We start from the raw sequence: 18,666 nt of genomic DNA on the forward strand, positions 1-18,666 counted from the left end.
AACATATATTTTAAACCTTTTAATGCAATCCTACCTAAGTGTACGGTAAAATCACAAAAACATGTTGCATGACAATGGAAAATGGGTTGGAAAAGGCTGAAAAGCAGAATAAAGTCACTTGAACCTGGTTCTTTTTTATCAGCATCAGGTTCGAATTTGACAACCTCTCTAGAAACTAGAAATGCTACTTTAGGAGAATAATATTTGTAACTCATCCTGCAATACTCACTCAACAAACAGAAATATTTGCATTTCTTCTTACTTGGTGCCATCAAAAAGCCATATATGGCAGACCTCGTGGCAGAAACAATTCTGGATGGGGTCATTAAGATTAGTTTTGACTTGATCAAGGAGACGTATTCTTCGATCCGTGGCGTGAAGGAAGATGTAAAGAACCTCTCAAGGAAGCTCACTGCTATCAAAGCTGTGCTTGTAGATGCGGAGAAGAAGCAACTGAACAATCAACAACTAAAAGATTGGCTCGGAAAGCTCAAGGAGGCTGACTTTGATGCTGAAGACTTACTGGAAACTTTTGCAGCAGAAGCTTATCATTGGAAAAAGAGGCAGACGACGGTACGTAACTGCCTACCTTATTTTGGTAAAGCATCCTCTCAATATGATACTGCACATAAGATCAAGGATATTTCAAAAAGATTTGATATAATTGCTGAAGAAAAAAACAAATTCCATCTCAACATCCAAGTTAATGGCGGTAGGACGTACACTGAGATACCAAACTACACGGGCTTTTTTGTGGATAAGTCAGAAGTAGTTGGTAGGGAGGCTGATAAAGAAAAGATAATACATATGATGCTATCAAATGAATTCGATAAAGAGGGCGACGTTTCTGTGCTTCCAATCATAGGGATGGGAGGCCTGGGCAAAACAACTCTTGCTCAACTTGTCTACAACGACGAGAGGGTAAGTTCCCATTTTGAATCAAGAATGTGGATTTGTGTCACTGTTGAGTTTGGAGTCACGAGGATTCTTAAAGAAATGATACAATTTCTTTCTCCGATGAAATTGGATGACAGCTCCACAAGCTACCTACAGTCTCGGCTTCTAGAATTCTTGAGAGGAAAACATTTCTTACTTGTTCTAGATGATGTGTGGACCGAGGATATCTCAAAATGGGATTCCCTGCGAGTTCTCTTGAAACAAGGTGCAAAGGGAAGCAGAGTTTTGGTAACCAGTCGGATTAGCAGGGTTGGAGAAATTATAGGCACTCAACCTTCCTATCCTTTGGCATATTTGCCTGAAGATGAATGCTGGTCCTTGTTTTCAAAGATTGCATTTGGGAATATTCGCACTACTTTATCCATTGAAACACGGAAAGAATTGGAAGATATTGGTAGAGAAATCGTTAGAAAGTGCGAAGGTCTCCCGTTGGCAGTCAAGGCAATGGGAGGTCTCTTGCGCGGTCACATTGATGATGTAAGCAAATGGCGGCAAATTCAAAGTAGTGCAATATGGGAAATAGAATATCGGGACCCTGAAGCTGACAATCTCAAAGTTATGGATATTCTAAAATTGAGCTATGACCACCTACCTGCTGATCTAAAGCGTTGTCTTGAGTATTGCTCCTTATTTCCTAAGTCCCACTTGTTCTACAAGGAAGAGTTGGTCAAACTCTGGATAGCTCAAGGATTTATACAATCAAGTGGACATGATACAATGGAGGAGGCTGGAAATGCAAAATTTTGTGAGCTCGTAATAAGGACTTTCTTTCAACAGATCTTGGTGCCCCGTAATTTGTTGTTTCAGTTACTAAATACTCCGACGGCAAATATGAGAAAGTTTTTATGTAACGAGTTTATCCAAAAAGGAACAACCCAAAAATTGCTTGAACATGATTCTATAAAATTGAGATCCCTGGGCATCACTGTCGATGACTTTCCACAATATCAATCCTTTGACTACACAGAGATATACATCATGCATGATCTTATCCATGACTTGGCACAATTAGTGTCAAGCCCCAATTGCTATCAGGTGAAGGAAAATGAGTTATGTAGTTTCTCTGAACAATCTCGTCATGTGTCCTTACTCGGGAAAGATGTCCAGGAGCCCGTGTCGGAGATTGTCAATAGAGCTACCAAGTTGCGGTCACTTCTACTGCCTGAGTCAATTGAAGCTAACTCGAGTGGCCACTTGAAAAACTTTGGTCAAGCCTTTCATAAAGTCTTTCATTCATTGAAATACATGCGTGCGTTGGATCTTAGTTCAAGCCTGATCTTGGAATTGCCTGAATCAATTGAAGAGTTGAAGTTGTTGCGCTACCTCGACCTCTCTAGAACAGAAATCAAAGTTCTCCCTAACTCAATTTGCAATCTCTTCAATTTGCAAACATTAAAACTCTTGCGGTGCATTTGGCTTTTTAGTTTGCCCAACGACCTAGGAAATTTGGTTAATCTTCGACATCTTGAGCTTGATGATATGTTCTGGTTCAAGCTCTCCATGTTGCCACCAAGTATGGGGAACTTAACCGGTCTCCACAATCTGCCCGTATTTCAGGTTGGCCGCGAGAAGGGATATGAAATCGAACAATTGGAGAAAATGGCTCATCTTTCTGGAACATTGCATATCTCAAAGCTAGAGAATGCAGCTAGTGCAGGAGCCGCCAAGTTGAATGAGAAGAAGAGCCTTCACAAGTTGGTGTTTGAATGGAGTACTGATAGAGTTGTCAACACACAAGATGAAGCAACTGAAAACAGTGTACTAAAAGATCTACAACCCCACTCGAACCTCAAAGAGCTTCAAATTATACGTTACAGGGGCAATGAATTTCCTGTTTGGATGAAAGAAGGGCAGCTCCAACATTTAGTCAGTCTTACCTTGAAAGGTTGCCTAAAATGCAAAACCCTCGATCTAGGTGATCAGTTACCCAATCTTCGAGAGCTCTACATCAAAGGTATGCAGGAGTTAGAGAAATGGACGGAGGTTGAATGCCGTTCCCTTTGCCGTCTAAAGTTTTGTAATTGTCCCGAGCTAAGGGATTTGCCTAGCATCTTTCCAAATTTAGTTTACTTGAAGATCAAGAGCTGTAATTCCTTAAGGGCTCTTCCAGTGGTCCCATCTTTGCAGATTCTAAAACTTATTAACAATCTTATTCTGGAGGATTGGAATGAAAAAGTGCTGGAGCAGGTGGAAGCTATTAATGATCAATATCAACGTGAAACCATGAGGGACCGTCCCTCTTTCAGTCGATTGGCAACACTGAGAGTAAAAAGCTGCCCCAAGCTGCAGGCCTTGCCACGGCTCTTCTCTCCACAAAAGCTGGAGATCAATCGGTGTGAGTTGCTGACCACTCTCCCTCCACCACCCCACGACCGACGTCTTTTTCAGATAACACTGGAAGGATGTGATGATGGAGCATTGGTGGGGGCAATACGAGAAACAAGCCCTCTAGAGTCGTTGGTTATTTCCAGCATCTCAAACATATCCTCACTTCCCAAATGGCCCCAACTTCCAGGGCTCAAAGCGTTGTACATTCGTGATTGTAAAGATCTGGTGTCCTTGTCCAACGGTCAAGAAGGGTCGCTGCGAACCTTGACCTCTCTCTACTTACTTTCCATCCGAAATTGTCAAAAATTGGAGACACTAAATGAGGAGCTACCCACTACGCTGGAGTGTTTGATTATCGCATCATGCCCCCTTCTCAACTCATTTTCATTGAAGAACATCCCTTCACTCAGTGACCTGTACATTGAGGACTGCCCTATGCTTCAGTCCTTGCCCGGGGATGGGCTCCCCAGCTCTCTTAAACATTTGCAAATCCAAACATGTCCCCTGTTATCTGAGCGATGCCAAAAGGAGGGTGGAGGAGGTCCAGATTGGCCCAAAATCGAGCACGTTGCTGACCTGGAGATTCATAATTCCCATATAGTCGTCCCCTCAACATCAGTAGCAAACCGCCCAGTACTTTGGTATCGTCATTTTATATGCTGTAGAGGTTAGTACTTTCTACTTTTGCTAATTACAGGCACTTTTACAATACGTGCTAATTTTATATATATATATATATAAAGCCATAGAAATATATCTAACAATTTGTATTTGATGCTTTCTCTATCGAATTTCTTTTGATGGAACTCAATCATCTGCTCATTTCTGCATATATAGCTTCATTAACTTCATTGGAAAGAGACATGGTGAAGAAGGCGGCAACGGAAGAAATATTCCTAGAGCACAAAACGAAGGTCAGTCAGTAAATCTGTTTCTAATCAATAGGTGTCTCCCACATGATGATGTGCAATAATCCCTACATATCTTTGTAATTAAGGAGAAAATTGAGACCATGTTTGGTATAACAAAAACAGTAACAGTAATTACAACAGAAAAGGAGGAGAACAAGAATGGTAAAGTCGAACTTTAAATATGCATGTTTCTTTTGCTTCTCAACAGAAAGGAATTTTCGCCCCTTTCTCTTTTTGCCCCCACCAAAAAACTAGGGGTGAAATAGCGGTTGCGGTTAGCGGTTAGTGGCTAAAACCGCTAACCGCAACCGCCTAGGCGGTTAGTAAAATTTACTAACCGCCTCCGCTAACCGGGTAGCGGTTAACCGCTTTGGAATAACCGCTTTTTTTCTAACCGCTTTTTTTGGGCTTTTTTCTTTGGACCGATTTTGGACCGGGTTTGGGCCGGTTTTGGGCTCACTTTAAACATTTTTTTTTCTCATTTTAAACATTTTTTTTTTCCCTTTCCATGGCCATTTTAGCATTAAAAATTGCTATATACCAAAATCTTGTTGGCCACCTTCTACAAATCTACACATCATATAATATACAAATAAAATTACAACAAAATCATCACTTCACTTGTAGTCTTATACATAAACTCACAAGCAAGTTCATAAACTCACACATAGAAATAAAGTAAAACATAAACAAATTCATAAACTCACAAGCAACCAAAAAAACCAACATATATGGTTAAACTTGAAGCTTGAGGCTCATTTCAATCAACCAAAAAAAATTCATAAACTCACAACTTATTGTTATTATATATATATATAATATATAAATATATGTTATATTTTAAAAAAAGCGGTTAGCGGGTAGCGGTTAGCGGATTTCCAAAACCCACTAACCGCTAACCGCAACCGCCTAGGCGGTTAGCGGTTTTTACTAACCGCTTTCAAAGCGGTTAGGCGGTTAGGCGGTTAGCGGTTAACGGTTATAACGGTTAGCGGTTAGCGGTTGCGGTTAGGCGGTTTTAAATTTCACCCCTACAAAAAACGTTGCATCATCGAATTGTTCTCCTTACAAAGACCTTTTGGTAGTTGGAAGACACCATAGGAGTAGTTTATAATGAAAAGACCTTAAAAAAAAAAAAAAAAAAAAAACAAAAAGGTAAGAAGGAAATCTGGATAAGCAGGAATTCAATGCCTAATTATCTCTTTGGTATTTTGAAATAGCTTTTATTCCTTTTCTGCACAACAAATAAATAAATTTTCGCTTCTTTTACTTTCAAAAACAATAAATCTTCGAGAGGTCGTGGCGGCTAGCGGCAGGTTTGGGTAGATGAATAGGAAAAATGGGAAATAGGTTTTTTAGGTTTTTTACTTTTAACCCATATGAGAAATATTAAAATAAAATCTAGTGTTTTAGCTTATTTTGCTCAAGGTGTTCTACACTGATTTGTCCAACCTTCATTAGAGGGTACAAAGGTCTTTGGTTTATGCCAAGATCTTATAAAAATTATTCTCGATGGTAAGAAATGTTTGGCCTTCCTCATTTCTATTTGATTAAGCTGATTTTTATTTTGGTTTTCTTTTTCATTTTCAATAATTATGCAGAAGAAATGGGCTGATGAGAAGACTGGCCATCTTTGCTTCATGTTGTACGCAAGGTCACTCTATATCTGTTGGAGTCATCGTGAATACTGGACTTGGAAATGTTTCAAGGAAACAAGGTGATCGGTCATGAACCTTGTATGTGCAAGTGTCACCTCTGCTGCAATTCTAATTCTTGTATTAACTAACTTGCAGTGACGAAAACATTGAAGTAGCCAAACTTTCGCATGTTTGTCGTCTGGAAGTGAGAGGAAAATTGAGTACGTCAGAGCTGTCGCCAGAAGTTGTGTATGAAATTGTGTATGTGGTCAAGTTGACAAATGGGGCTTCTGGGTGGGAACTCCCTCTCATACTTAAACTTACACTCCCAGATGGAAGAGTTCAAGTACGCCAAGTAAGCCTTTTGGAGAAGCCTAGAAGACAATGGATTGAGCTTAATTTCGGCAACTTTCAGACCAAGAATGGAGAATCGGGAGAAGTGGTCTTCGGTATTCGTGAGCGTGAAGGACGTCATTTTATAAATGGGATCATAATTAAAGGTGCCGTCATTAGGCCAAAACAGACCACTCTATGATCTCTCAAATAAAATGTCTTGTTTTTAGCTCCGGACCTCCTCCTCCTCTGTCTAGAGGCTAGTTGTTCAACATAATGTTTCTAGATAAGTTGTAATTCTGTTAGTTTTACTCCTTGTAATTCACGTGGCTTCTTGATATTACTGTCGTTCTGTTAGTTTAACAGATGACTGCCATAAGAAGGAGCCCAACGTATTAAATAAAGGACTTATGAGGAATTATGTTTTGATGCTTTTAGTCCAGGATATTGAGTATCTCGAAAACATTCCCTATCTTTCTGCTTGGTGTTATTCAGCTATTTCATCTTCTTCTCTCCAAACATTCACCATTAAAACACTTCAAACACTAGAAAATCCCTTACAAATTTGTCTATCAAGGGGCTGCAGTACCTGCAGTAGTTCTGATTTCTCTCCCTCCAATGTAGGAGCATTTTTCTTGTTTTTACCTGAGTCAAGTTTAAATCGTTGGCAGCAGGGTACAAGAGACAACTTGCTGACAGCTTCGTTTTTTTTTTTTTTTCCAACAATTTTTACTGTTACAAAATTCCACCTACTCCTATAAAAAACATTATTATTTTTGCATTAGTACAGTATTTTTAGCTCGACTTTAATAATTAGACAATACTCCACACAAGTAAGTATAAAATGAAAGAATTGCTACAAATTAAGAAATCAGAATGTTCACTTTAATATAAAAAAATGCGCTTTTATTATTGATGAAAGATAAACTTGATGCTTTATACAAACATTACAAAAAAAAAAATTTGTTTTTGACCTTCCGTTTTTGACGTGTCAAGCCACCTTACACGTCACTAAACTTTAGTGACATGTCATTCTTGACGTGTGTGGCACAGTGGCAGATTACAAATAGAATACGCTAGAATCTAATAAAAACTTCATATTTTGCCTATAAAAGTTTATGTGATAAGATACCACATCATCTTCTTTTTGTTTTGTCTTTTTCCCTATACAAAAAAAATGATGTGACATCTTGTCACATGAACTTTTATGAGCAAAATATAAAGTTTTTGTTAGATTCTAACATTTCTCTTAAAATAAGGGTGTTACTACTAAAATTTTTTTGATGTGTCATTGTTTACCATATCACCAATTGGTGACATGGCAAATCCCACACGTCAAAATATTTTTTTGACGTGCCAATTTTTGCCACGTAACCAATTAGTGATGTGGCAAATACTGACATGTGTAGGATTTGCCACGTCACTAATTGGTGACATGGCAAACAATAACATGTCAAAACAATTTCTAAAATTTTTGACATGGCTACTATTGCCACGTCAGTAAAGAAGGCGACGTGGCAATACTTACCACATCATCAAAAATTTTGACGTAGCATTACTCACACGTCACAAAGATTTTGTGACTTGTTAACTCAACCACATCATAAACTTTACCGAAGTGGCAAAAGTGACACATCCAAGACACATCACCTTGTAGTGATGTGTCACATGTTATGACGCGTCAATAAATTGTGGCATACAAGAAAGTGCAAGTTAAAGAAAGTGCAAGTTAAATAAAGAATCTGAAACTCAAGAAAGTACAAGTTGACTGACCAGAGGCTGAGCCCCGTCTTCGACCTCATCGAGCAAAGCGTGGAGATAAGCTAAATGGCGCCATAGCATCTGATACTCCCTAGCATCAGAAATCCCAGTCGAACTATTCCTCACCAACGCCTCTCAGTCGATCTTCGCCACCTCCTGAAGCAGGGCCAGCACCGTCGTCGCCGTATACCTGCCCAGAAACACACAACCTCACATCAAACCCAAAATCCCACGCCCACCGAAAAATCCCATATTTCAAAAAAAAAAAAAAAAAAAAAAAGGAGGAGAAAGATGGGACCTTTGTAGGAGTGTGGAGGTGTCTTCCTCGCCGATGAAGACCTTCTTGTGCTTCTTATTTTTCTCAAACATTGTTGGTCTTTCTATTATTGTAAAACTAGCGGTAAAGCAAAGAACTTTGAGAGATAGAGAGGGAGAGAGAGGGAGTCCTGGTCGGAACAGGAGTGAAAACCGACCGTTGCAGAGCGCCTGGGAGACACGCACTCCTTGGGGATTTGGTGGACGAAGAAATTTTTAAGAGTGCCTTTTGCTCCACGAATACATAAAAGTGAATAAATCCAACAATTAAGGGTGAGAAAAACCAGAGAAAAAAAAAGCGTCAGGTTTGCTGAACAAACATGTGCGAACTTGATGATTTTGAACGCTATTTTTTTGATGAATCGTTGAGGGATTGATAAGAACACCCATTTAGAAAACCCAGGTGTTGATTTAGCCTGCTTTCCTCTAAAGCTGCTGTCTTTTATCAATTCAGCAAGATTTAACCTAGGGGAGTCATCATAGGAAATGGGCTTGTTCCTTGGGGGGTGGCCCACCCACCCCTAGGCTGAATTGGTAGCCCACTCCATTTTTTTTTAAAAATTATTTATTATTTTTTCATTTTTAAAAAAATTTTATTATTTAATTTATAGTGCAACATTATGTAAAGCATTAGATAGTATTGAACGGCCCAGATTCAATAATCCCACTCATGGGAGGGGATCCGGATCCCAGAAAAACCGCACCCGCCTCCAGTTGTCCAGCATTAGCCACCGTTTTTAATTATATATATATATATATATATTTTTTTTTTGGCATCCTTTTCTTTTTTTAATTTTTATTTTGACTCCTACTCCAAAAGGAATTCCCCCCTCCCCCCTCTAAAAAAAAAGATAACCTCTACACTCTCGCCTTGAGACAGAGGAAGGAAATACACAAAGGGGAAGCTGTTTTTTTGTTTTTTTTGGTACACGAAGGGGAAGCTGTTAAGCTCTACGTTAACCGGTACGCTTTTCTCTACTTCTCATTCTCCTTTGCCTTTTCGTTTCTTCGTAATATTGCATTATTCAGGGAATATATACAAAGCGAAATCATCATTGAGCTAGGGTTTATGGATAGCATTTCATTGTCAAACCTTGTTGATTCTGATCCATAAGTTCCTCGAATTTTCTCCTTTGTTGATTAAAGTGATCCTGTGGCTCGATTTGGGCTATCTCTGAAGAAAACTGCCGTTGATTTGGCCGGTACGACCCGACCCGATCGGTTTTCAGGGTTTTACTTGTGATGATGCTAATTTCAATTGCATTGGAACGCATTGAGGAAGAAGGTTTGAGTTTGGGGCTTCCGGGTATACATGAATTCGGGTTTTATTGGTCCGGTATTGAATTCTTCACATTGACTTCTGGGTTAGGAGATTGAAGTCCTAATACACGTGTTTGTATATTTAAGGTTGGTTGTGGTTGGGAGCAACTGGAAATTAGGGTTTCTGTTGGGCCTAGTGCCGGTTGTTTTGTCTCAAAGTTTCAATTCGTTTGATGATAACCATGTTATACTGTATTTAAATCTATTATGTTTGGGGCATTTAAATGTGGTAAGGATTTAATTGCCCCAATTTAGGGTATAAACCTTTTTTTTTCTACTCCAAAAATCTCAAATCATACTCTCTACCCACAAGAAACACATTAGATTACACACACACACACAAAATCCTATTTCTGTATCGAAAATTGTTGGAGCAAGATCGTCTGATATGAACTAAATTTTAATTATAGAAAATACTAGGGAAATCCATTTATTTTTACCTAAATCCTAGGGGGGTGAAAGGGTGGGAGAGGAAATAAAGTGAATATCCTGCATAAAGCCATAAGAGGTGCTTTACTAGATGGATCCAAAACTGAGAAAGTGGTAAAAAGCATGCAGTTGAGTATCAACCTGGAGGCGTTGTTTGTAATAGAATGATTGCGTATGAATAGAACACAATATTCCAGGATGAGATATGTTAATAATCCCTTTTATTGTTTGCAAGAATAATTTGACTATCCTCAGTGTTTGTAAAAGCATATACAACTTTCCAGTCATTGATTGTCTTCTAAGTACAAAACACCTGCATTTATGTGGTCAATTTCTTTAGACAAGATGTGGTGGGAATGTGTCTATTCTTAATGCTCTAATTGCTTGTTTTTTGTTAAGTATGTGTTAATGTTTTTCTTAATCTAAAATTTTGGGATAAGAATTGCTTAATTGTTAAAGAAGGACAAAATTTTTCTCTAAATTGGGTTGGAAGAATTTCCTCGAACTCAATCTATAAAACTGACATGTGTTTTTGAGCATGTGCTACATGAAAAATTTATAAATTGGGTTGGAGGAAATTCATGTCATTGTTAAAAACTATGACATTTTGTTTTACCACCAAAAGTTGAAAAGGAGGTTTCTACAAAGAGCAAACTGAAGGGTTTTCAGTGTAATCTTTGAGATAGGCCCCAAAACGTGGGCTCTATTATGTTCTGTTCGTGGAGGTTGAATTTGGGGAGGAAACAAGCAATTATGAGAAGGGGAGTTCAAAGCAATGGAGGACATAGCATTAACTAGTGGTTAAATGGGGTTGTGTGTGTGTCATGCCTGTCACATGTCACTATTAGTGGTAGTAGTACGTGTCAATGTGGTGGTATTAGTAACTGTCAAGTGTCTTGCATATAGTAAGTGGAATGGAATGCTCATCGAGCAGTCAATGTAGTGGTATTAGTAACGGTCAAGTGTCTTGCGTATAGTAAGTGGAATGGAATGCCCATCGAGGAGTGTGAAGAAACTTATCATGTGTGTACTAAGGTTTGACTCCCAACCAAAGAGGATTTTGAGTGTATGCTATTTGTTTTGGTATATACCATTTGGTATCAGAAGTCGTTGGGTGGGTAGTGTTCAAATAAGGTCCATGGGTCGTATGGGATGGGGTTATGGAAGAAGATCAGAAGGGGTTGGGAGGGTTCTTTAGTCATACTAAATTTGAGGTGGGAGATGGTTCTAAGATTAAATTATGGTATGACATGTGCAAGGATCAAGCCCTTAAGGAAGCTGTCCCGGATTTGTATAGTATTGCTTGTGCTAACGATGCTTTCATCGCAGAGTACTTAAGAGTTATATGGTTAATCTCATTAGTGGATTGTAAGCTTTATTAGAGTGACTCAAGATTGGGTGGTGGATGCCTTTGTTTCGTTGAGGGGAAGACAAGCTTTGTTGGGCCCCTTCCAAGAGAGGCATGTTTACTATGAGATCTTTTTATAATGTCCTTGTACCTCATGATAACACCCATTTCCCTTGGAAGCGTATTTGGCAAAGTAAGGTCCCCTTAAAAGTGACATTCTTTGCTTGGACAGCCCTAGGAAAGATCCTAACGTGGATAACCTTAGAAAAAGACATCATTGTGTTTTTTTTTTTTTTTTTTTTAATGACATATCATTGTGGTTGACTAGTTTTCTATGTGTAAGAATAGTGGGGAGTCTATAGATCACCTTGGGAGATTGTCAATGTATTATGGAATGCTATTTTCGGCCGTGTTGGTCAAGTGGACATAAAATTTCTATAAATACCTTGCATCTAAAAAGTGACATGTGTACTTTAAGCATGTGAGACGCACATGCGTTCTTATTAATATTATTAAAAAAAATATGTGAGAAACACATGCTATGCATTTCTCACATGTGAAATAGAGGTTGGGTCCTACTTTGTAGGAACTCCTACAATCCAATTTGTTGAAAATTTCTACTCTTAAATTTTTGCCTGTTCTGTATAAATTTTTATAATAAAATGTAAATTACGAAGAGAATAAGGAAGCAAAAATAAAGAGTGAACATATAGATGTGGAATTAGTTTGGCCTTAAAAGGTCTACTCCACCACTAGAAAGATAACAATAAAATTACGTCATTATTGGATGACTTGTGTGCAATTTTGTTACCAAGGGTCTAATTTATACAAAAATATGATAGGTGATGTGTGCTAAAAAGTTAACTAAATCCTACATATTTGTTTATATATTGACAACATGATAAATATATATAATAAAAATACATCAAACTATTACAAAATATATATGAAAAAGGCTAGAGGTCAATAATTTTATCATATTTGACCAATATTTTCTTACAAATTCAATAAATAAATTATTAGATTTGTGAGGTTTATCGTTCACATAAGTCTACAAATTTAATGATTAATTTGTAAGATGAGATCGGCTGAATATGAAGAAAATATTAACACCTATATATGTAAATATAGTTTGGTGTATATATATATAAAAGCTAGGCCATGTTCATAGTTTTATAAATATATGATATGAAACGCAACTTGCCCAACTTGTCCATAGACTGACAATGAGATAAATATCTAATTGAAAATAGAAAGAAAGAAAAAACTTCACTTAAATCCTTGTAAGGGATGTCAAAATTCTCAAAATATCTATATTTTTTTTTTAGGGGAAATTTTACTTTAGACTATTGAACTATCTTGTGTTTTGAGAAGATCTATTAAATTTTAAAAACTCTCAATTTAACTCAATGAATTTTTCAATTTTATTCAATTGACCACTCCATTAGGTTTTAAACGTGAAAGTGATCAAACGATCTTTATTACCTTTGACTTTTTTTTAAAAGAAAATTAAAATTTACTCTTAATTTTAAATAAAAAATAATTATAAAATAATTTTTTTTTGACCCACGCTGGTTTACCTTGTCTTTGGTACGCTTTGTTGACTTCATCAGCCTTGTCTCGTATACTTGTTTACGCTTACCTGTTATTTTATGTTGTAGATCCTGCTGCATCACCTAATTTAAGTTTACTATCTTTTAATTTCTATCATTATCTACTTTTACTTTTTCTTTTTGACGGGTTATTGTTAACTACTTATTAAAGTGAAAAACGAAAAAAAAAAAAAAAGGTGTGGGATTTTTTTTTATATGGATCCCCAACAATTTTAAAAAATTGTAAATTCCCAACTTACGAAATTTTAGCAGTACTTAACATCGAAGCATTTGAAAAATAACACATTAAAAATGTAGCATGATATCGAAGCAGCCAAACAAAATTTTTCATCCCAAAGCTTATTCTTCAATTTTGCAGAGACATTTCTTCTTTAAAAAATTAAAAGACAGTTTTTAACTCAAAGTTTTTTTATAATATAGAGAGCAAGAATCTAATGAAAAAATATTCAATTCTCAACTATAATATGCCAATTTTTTAATAGGTAGCATTTTGATGTAAAGAAACAACTTAAATTTTGTAATTTGAGAATTTTACGATAGTAAGAGCTCCGTTGTTAACATTTTTTTATTTATTAAAACATAAACATTAACAAATATTGCAAATACAAAACATTCCTAAATACATAAAAATATTTTATATACTTATCTAAATAATTTTAGATAAGTATAAATTTTTTTTATTTTTTATTTTAATTTTATTAATTTTAATTTTTAAGGGTAAGAAGACTTGACGAAAGTTGGGTGGGACAGGAGGTGACAGATCTGTTCAATCTCCTTGTTTCTTGGTGCCATCAAAAAAGCCATATATGGAGACGATCATTAGCACTGCTATATCCTTGATCTCAGATACGTATTCTTCTGTCCGTGGCGTGAGGGTAGATGTAAAGAACCTCTCAAGTAAGCTCTCGGTTACCAAAGCTGTGCTTGCAGATGCGGAGAACACGCAAGTGAACAATCCACAATTGAAAGATTGGCTCGGAAAGCTCAAGGAGGCAGCTTTTGATGTTGAAGACGTACTGGAAACTTTGGCAGCAGAAGCTTATCATAGGAAAAAGAGGCAGAGTGCGTTACGCAACTCCTCTAAATATGATACAGCACATAAGATCAAGAATATTTCCAAAAATTTTGATATAATTGCTGAAGAAAAAAACAAATTCCATCTCGACAAAGTTAATGTCGGTAGGTCTGAGATCCCAAACTACACTAGCTTTTTCGTGGATAGGTCAGATGTAGTTGGTAGGGAGGCTGATAAAGAAATCATAACACATATGATGCTTTCAAATGAATTCGATATAGAAGGCAGCGTTTCTGTGATTTCAATCATAGGGATGGGAGGACTGGGCAAAACAACTCTTGCTCAACTTGTCTTCAACGACGAGAGGGTAAGTGCTCATTTCGAAGCAAAGATGTGGGTCTGCGTCAATGTTGAGTTTGACCTCACGAGGATTCTTAAAGAAATGATTCAATTTCATTCTACCTACAGTTCCGGCTCCACAAGCCACCTACAGTTCCGGCTTCGGGACATCTTGAGAGGAAAACGTTTCTTACTTGTTCTAGATGATGTCTGGACAGAGGATATCTCAAAATGGGACTCCCTGCGAGTTCTCTTGAAACAGGGGGAAAAGGGTAGCAGAGTTTTGGTAACCAGTCGGAGTATCAGGGTTGGGGAAATTGTAGGCACTCAACCTTCCTATCGTTTGCAATATTTGCCTGAAAATGAATGCTGGTCATTGTTTGCAAAGATTGCATTTGGGAATATTGGCACAACTTTATCCCGCAAGAAGCGAGAAGAATTGGAAGAAATTGGTAGACTAATCGTTAGAAAGTGCCAAGGTCTCCCATTGGCAGTCAAGGCAATGGGAAGTATCTTGCACAGTCACATTGATGATGTAAATAAATGGTGGCAGATTCAAAGAAGTGAGATATGGGAAATAGAAGGACTTGGAGCTGACTCTCTCAATGTTATGGCTGTTCTAAAATTGAGCTATTATTACCATCTACCTGCTTATCTAAAGCCTTGTTTTGAGTACTGTTCCTTATTTCCTAAATCCCATGTTTTTTATAAGGAAGAGTTGGTCAAACTCTGGATGGCGGAAGGATACATACAATCCGGAGGAGGTGATATGATGGAGGAGGCTGGGATTGCATATTTTAGTGAGCTTTTACTAAGATTCTTCTTTCATCCCTCAACCATTGACAACAAGGAGATATACATCATGCCTGATCTTATCCATGACTTGGCACAATTAGTGTCGAGCCCCAATTGCATTCAGGTGAAGGACAATGAGCTATGCAGTTTCTCTAAACAATCTCATCACGTGTCCTTGCTCGGTAAAGATGTCAAGCGGCCCATGTTGGAGATTGTCAATAATGCTTTGAAGCTGCGCACACTTCTACTTCCTAGTGGCCACTTGGAAAACTTTGATCAAGCCCTTCAGAAAGTGTTTCATACTTTGAAATACTTGCGTGTGTTGGATCTTAGTTCAACCCAGATCTCGAAATTGGCTGACTCAATTGAAGAGTTGAAGTTGTTGCGCTACCTCGACCTCTCTAGAACAGAAATCAGAATTCTCCCCAACTCAATTTGCAATCTATTCTATTTGCAAACATTGAAACTCCTGGGGTGCCTTTGGCTTTCTAGTTTGCCCAAAGACATGGGGAATTTGGTTAATCTTCGACATCTTGAACTCGATGATATGTTCTGGTTCAAGCTCCCCACGTTGCCACCAAGCATGGGGAACTTGGCCAGTCTGCACAATTTGCCCGTATTTCAAGTTGGCCATGAGAATGGATATGGAATTGAAGAATTGGAGAAAATGACACATCTTTCAGGAGCATTGCATATCTCAAAACTAGAGAAGGCTCCTAATGTAGGAGCGGCCAAGTTGAATGAGAAGAAGAGCCTTGACAAGTTGGTGTTTGAATGGAGTGACAGAGTTGTCAATACACAAGATGAAGCAACGATTGAAAATAGTGTTCTCGAAGATCTACAGCCTCACTCAAACCTCAAAGAGCTCCAAATTTTACGTTATAGGGGCAATGAATTTCCTGCTTGGATGAAAGAAGGGCAGCTCCAAAATTTAGTTAGCCTTACCTTGAACGGTTGCCTAAAATGCAAAATCCTCGCTCTAGGTGATGAGTTACCCAATCTTCGAGAGCTCTACATCAAAGGTATGCATGAGTTAGAGAAATGGGTGGAGGTTGAATGCTACTCCCTTCGCCTGCTAAAGTTGAGTAATTGTCCGGAGCTAAGGGAGTTGCCTAACATCTTTCCAATTTTAGATTACTTGAAGATCAAGAGATGTAATTCCTTAAGGGCTCTTCCAGTGGTTCCATATTTGCAGATTCTAATACTTATCGACAATCTTATTCTGGAGGATTGGCATGAAGTAAATCTGGTGATGGAAGTTGATAATGATCAAGGCCAACGTAAAACCAGTCCCCAACCCTCTCTGATTGAATTGTTAGAACTGAAAGTAATAAGCTGCCCAAAGCTGCAGGCACTGCCAGAGATCTTCGCTCCACAAAAGCTGGAGATCAGTCAGTGTGAGTTACTGACCACTTTCCCACCACCACAAAATGCCCGACGTCTTCAGCATTTAGCACTGGATGGATGTGATGATGGAGCATTAGTGAGGGCAATACCAGATACCAACTATCTAGACTCGTTGGTTATTTCCAGCATCTCAAACATATCCCCACTTCCGAAATGGCCCCAATTTCCATGGCTCAAGGCGTTGTACATTCGTGATTGCAAAGATCTGGTGTCCTTGTCCAACGGAGAAGAAGGGTCGCTGCAAACCTTGACCTCTCTCAAACTGCTTTCCATCAGAAATTGTGAAAAGCTGGAGACACTAAATGAGGAGCTACCCATTTCGCTGGAGTGTTTGATTATCGCATCATGCCCCCTTCTCAACTCATTTTCACTGAAGAACCTCCCTTCACTCACTGACGTTTACATTGAGGACTGCCCTTTGCTCCAGTCCTTGCCCGAGGATGGGCTTCCCAGCTCTCTTCAACATTTGCTAATCAAAACATGTCCCCTGTTAACTCAGCGATGCCAAAAGGAGGGTGGAGGAGGTCCAGATTGGCCCAAAATTGAGCACATTCCTGACCTGGAGATTGACAATTCCCATATAGTCTTCCCATTAACATCAATAGCAAAGCCACCAGTTTGGTGTTTTCTACTTTTGCTATGCTGTGGAGGTTAGTACTTTCTACTTTTGCTAATTACTGGCATTAGTACACAATACATTCTAATCTTAATATGCCAACTATAAAAGCCTCTGAAATATAAGAATTTGTCTTTGAAGCTTACTCTATCGAATTTCTTTTGATGGAACTCTATCATCACGATATAGAACGATTAACATGCCCTGCTCATTTATGCATAGCTTCTTTAACTTCACTGGAAGAAGAGACGGTGAAGAATGCGGCAACAGATCATAACAAAGCACAGTCCGGAGAAATATTCCTAGAGCACAAAAAGAAGGTCAGTTACTCAATCTGCTTCTAATCAATATGTGTTTTCCAAATGGTGGTGTGCAATAATCCATTCATATCTTTGTAAGGAGTAAACTGAGACCATGTTTTGTATAATAAAAGGAGGAGAAGAAGAATGCTAAGATATGAACACTAAGGCAAACTTTTGATATGCTGGTTTCTTTGCTTCTCAAATTAGAAGCAATTACTTTGTCACAACTTAATACACCTTGGGCCTTCACAAATTCTATTTGAGATTAGAGAGATTAAGCTGATTTTTATTTTCTTTTTCGTTTTTGTTTTCAATAATTATGCAGAAGAAATGGGCTGATGAGAAGACTGGTCATTCTTGCTTCATGTTGCACGCAAGGTCACTCAATATCTGTTCGAGTCATCTTGAATACTGGATTTGGAATTGTTTCAAGGAAACAAGGTGAGGTCATGAACTTTGTATGTGCTAGTGTCACCTCTTCTTCAATTCTAATTCTTGTATTAACTTTTTCAGTGAAGAAAACATTGAAGTAGCAAAACTTTCGCATGTTTGTTGGCTGGACGTGAGAGGAAAATTGAGTGTGTCAGAGCTGTCGCCAGTAGTTGTGTATGAAATTGTGTATGTTGTTAAGCTGACAAAGGGGGCTTCTGGGTGGGAATTCCCTATCCTGCTTAGACTCTCACTCCCAGATGGGAGAGTTCAAGAACGCCAAGTTAGCCTTTTGGAGAAGCCTAGAAGACAATGGATTGAGCTCAATGTCGGCAACTTCCAGACCAAGAATGGAGAATCTGGAGAAGTGGGCTTCGATATTTATCAGCATGGAGGACATTGGAAAAAGGGACTCATAATTAAAGGTGCCATCTTTAGGCCAAAGCATACGACTCTGTGATCACTCAAAATGAAAGATAGGATGCAAAAATGTTTGTTTGTTTGTTTTTAACAAAGCTCTCTCTCACTCCCTGAATGAGTTCCATAATTCAAATGGCTTTTGATCATGGTTCAAACTGCACTTTTCCAGCTTTCTTCTTTCCATTTTTTTTTTTCATATAATCTTGTACAAATCCACCCAGAAATGTTCTTTGTTGCTTCCTTATCATACTGCAAGCTGAAATGTTATATGTTCAAAATATGTTTTTTTCCTTGAATGCTTCTTTTATTGAATGAGAAAGTAAAATACAAAATGATTGCTTGAGGGATTTAGAATAGTGCTTCAGATACATTAAGTTGAACATTATATGTT

At 38.0% G+C, this 18,666-nt stretch overlaps 3 protein-coding genes and 1 long non-coding RNA gene across 5 annotated transcripts; 3 read left to right on the forward strand and 1 right to left on the reverse strand.

Annotated features, from left to right (window-relative positions):
• The first annotated feature begins 174 nt into the window (after positions 1-174).
• LOC132164738 (putative disease resistance protein RGA3) lies at positions 175-6,561 on the forward strand. Its single transcript, XM_059575293.2, has 4 exons — positions 175-3,952; positions 4,123-4,199; positions 5,798-5,913; positions 5,990-6,561. The coding sequence occupies exons 1-4, from the start codon at positions 286-288 to the stop codon at positions 6,366-6,368; spliced, it is 4,239 nt and encodes a 1,412-aa protein (XP_059431276.2). The 5' UTR covers positions 175-285; the 3' UTR covers positions 6,369-6,561.
• LOC148583979 (uncharacterized) lies at positions 3,973-8,658 on the reverse strand. Of its 2 annotated transcripts, none has more exons than XR_015912988.1 (3): positions 8,226-8,658; positions 7,940-8,117; positions 3,973-4,181 (listed from the first exon to the last, which is right to left on the reverse strand). It is a non-coding gene; the product is annotated as an uncharacterized LOC148583979 (long non-coding RNA). The 2 variants fall into 2 exon arrangements; XR_015912987.1 differs by lacking the exon at positions 3,973-4,181 and adding an exon at positions 6,630-6,921.
• Positions 8,659-9,065: 407 nt separating this feature from the next.
• On the forward strand, positions 9,066-17,163 carry LOC148583980 (putative disease resistance protein RGA3). The gene is made up of 2 exons (XM_088519081.1): positions 9,066-9,205; positions 13,669-17,163. Exon 2 carries the CDS (start codon positions 13,759-13,761, stop codon positions 17,161-17,163), a length of 3,405 nt encoding a protein of 1,134 aa, XP_088375207.1. The 5' UTR covers positions 9,066-9,205; positions 13,669-13,758.
• A 125-nt stretch (positions 17,164-17,288) lies between these two features.
• Positions 17,289-18,435, forward strand: LOC132164737 (protein PHLOEM PROTEIN 2-LIKE A1). The gene is made up of 3 exons (XM_059575292.2): positions 17,289-17,444; positions 17,752-17,867; positions 17,940-18,435. Exons 1-3 carry the CDS (start codon positions 17,289-17,291, stop codon positions 18,313-18,315), a joined length of 648 nt encoding a protein of 215 aa, XP_059431275.2. The 3' UTR covers positions 18,316-18,435.
• The last annotated feature ends 231 nt before the right edge of the window (positions 18,436-18,666 follow it).

The sequence above is a fragment of the Corylus avellana genome, chromosome 8 (assembly GCF_965113065.1).
Source record: "Corylus avellana chromosome 8, dhCorAvel1.hap1.2, whole genome shotgun sequence".
Classification (NCBI taxonomy): domain Eukaryota; kingdom Viridiplantae; phylum Streptophyta; class Magnoliopsida; order Fagales; family Betulaceae; genus Corylus; species Corylus avellana.

Excerpts from the sequence above, each read along its gene's own strand:
- LOC148583980 (XM_088519081.1), top strand. The coding sequence starts at position 13,759 with ATGGAGACGATCATTAGCACTGCTATATCCTTGATCTCAGATACGTAT.
- LOC132164737 (XM_059575292.2), top strand. The coding sequence starts at position 17,289 with ATGGAACTCTATCATCACGATATAGAACGATTAACATGCCCTGCTCAT. Across the intron at positions 17,445-17,751 it reads TCCTAGAGCACAAAAAGAAG|AAGAAATGGGCTGATGAGAA; the intron begins GTCAGTTACTCA and ends ATAATTATGCAG. Across the intron at positions 17,868-17,939 it reads AATTGTTTCAAGGAAACAAG|TGAAGAAAACATTGAAGTAG; the intron begins GTGAGGTCATGA and ends TAACTTTTTCAG.
- LOC132164738 (XM_059575293.2), top strand. The coding sequence starts at position 286 with ATGGCAGACCTCGTGGCAGAAACAATTCTGGATGGGGTCATTAAGATT. Across the intron at positions 3,953-4,122 it reads TCATTTTATATGCTGTAGAG|CTTCATTAACTTCATTGGAA; the intron begins GTTAGTACTTTC and ends CTGCATATATAG. Across the intron at positions 5,914-5,989 it reads AAATGTTTCAAGGAAACAAG|TGACGAAAACATTGAAGTAG; the intron begins GTGATCGGTCAT and ends ACTAACTTGCAG.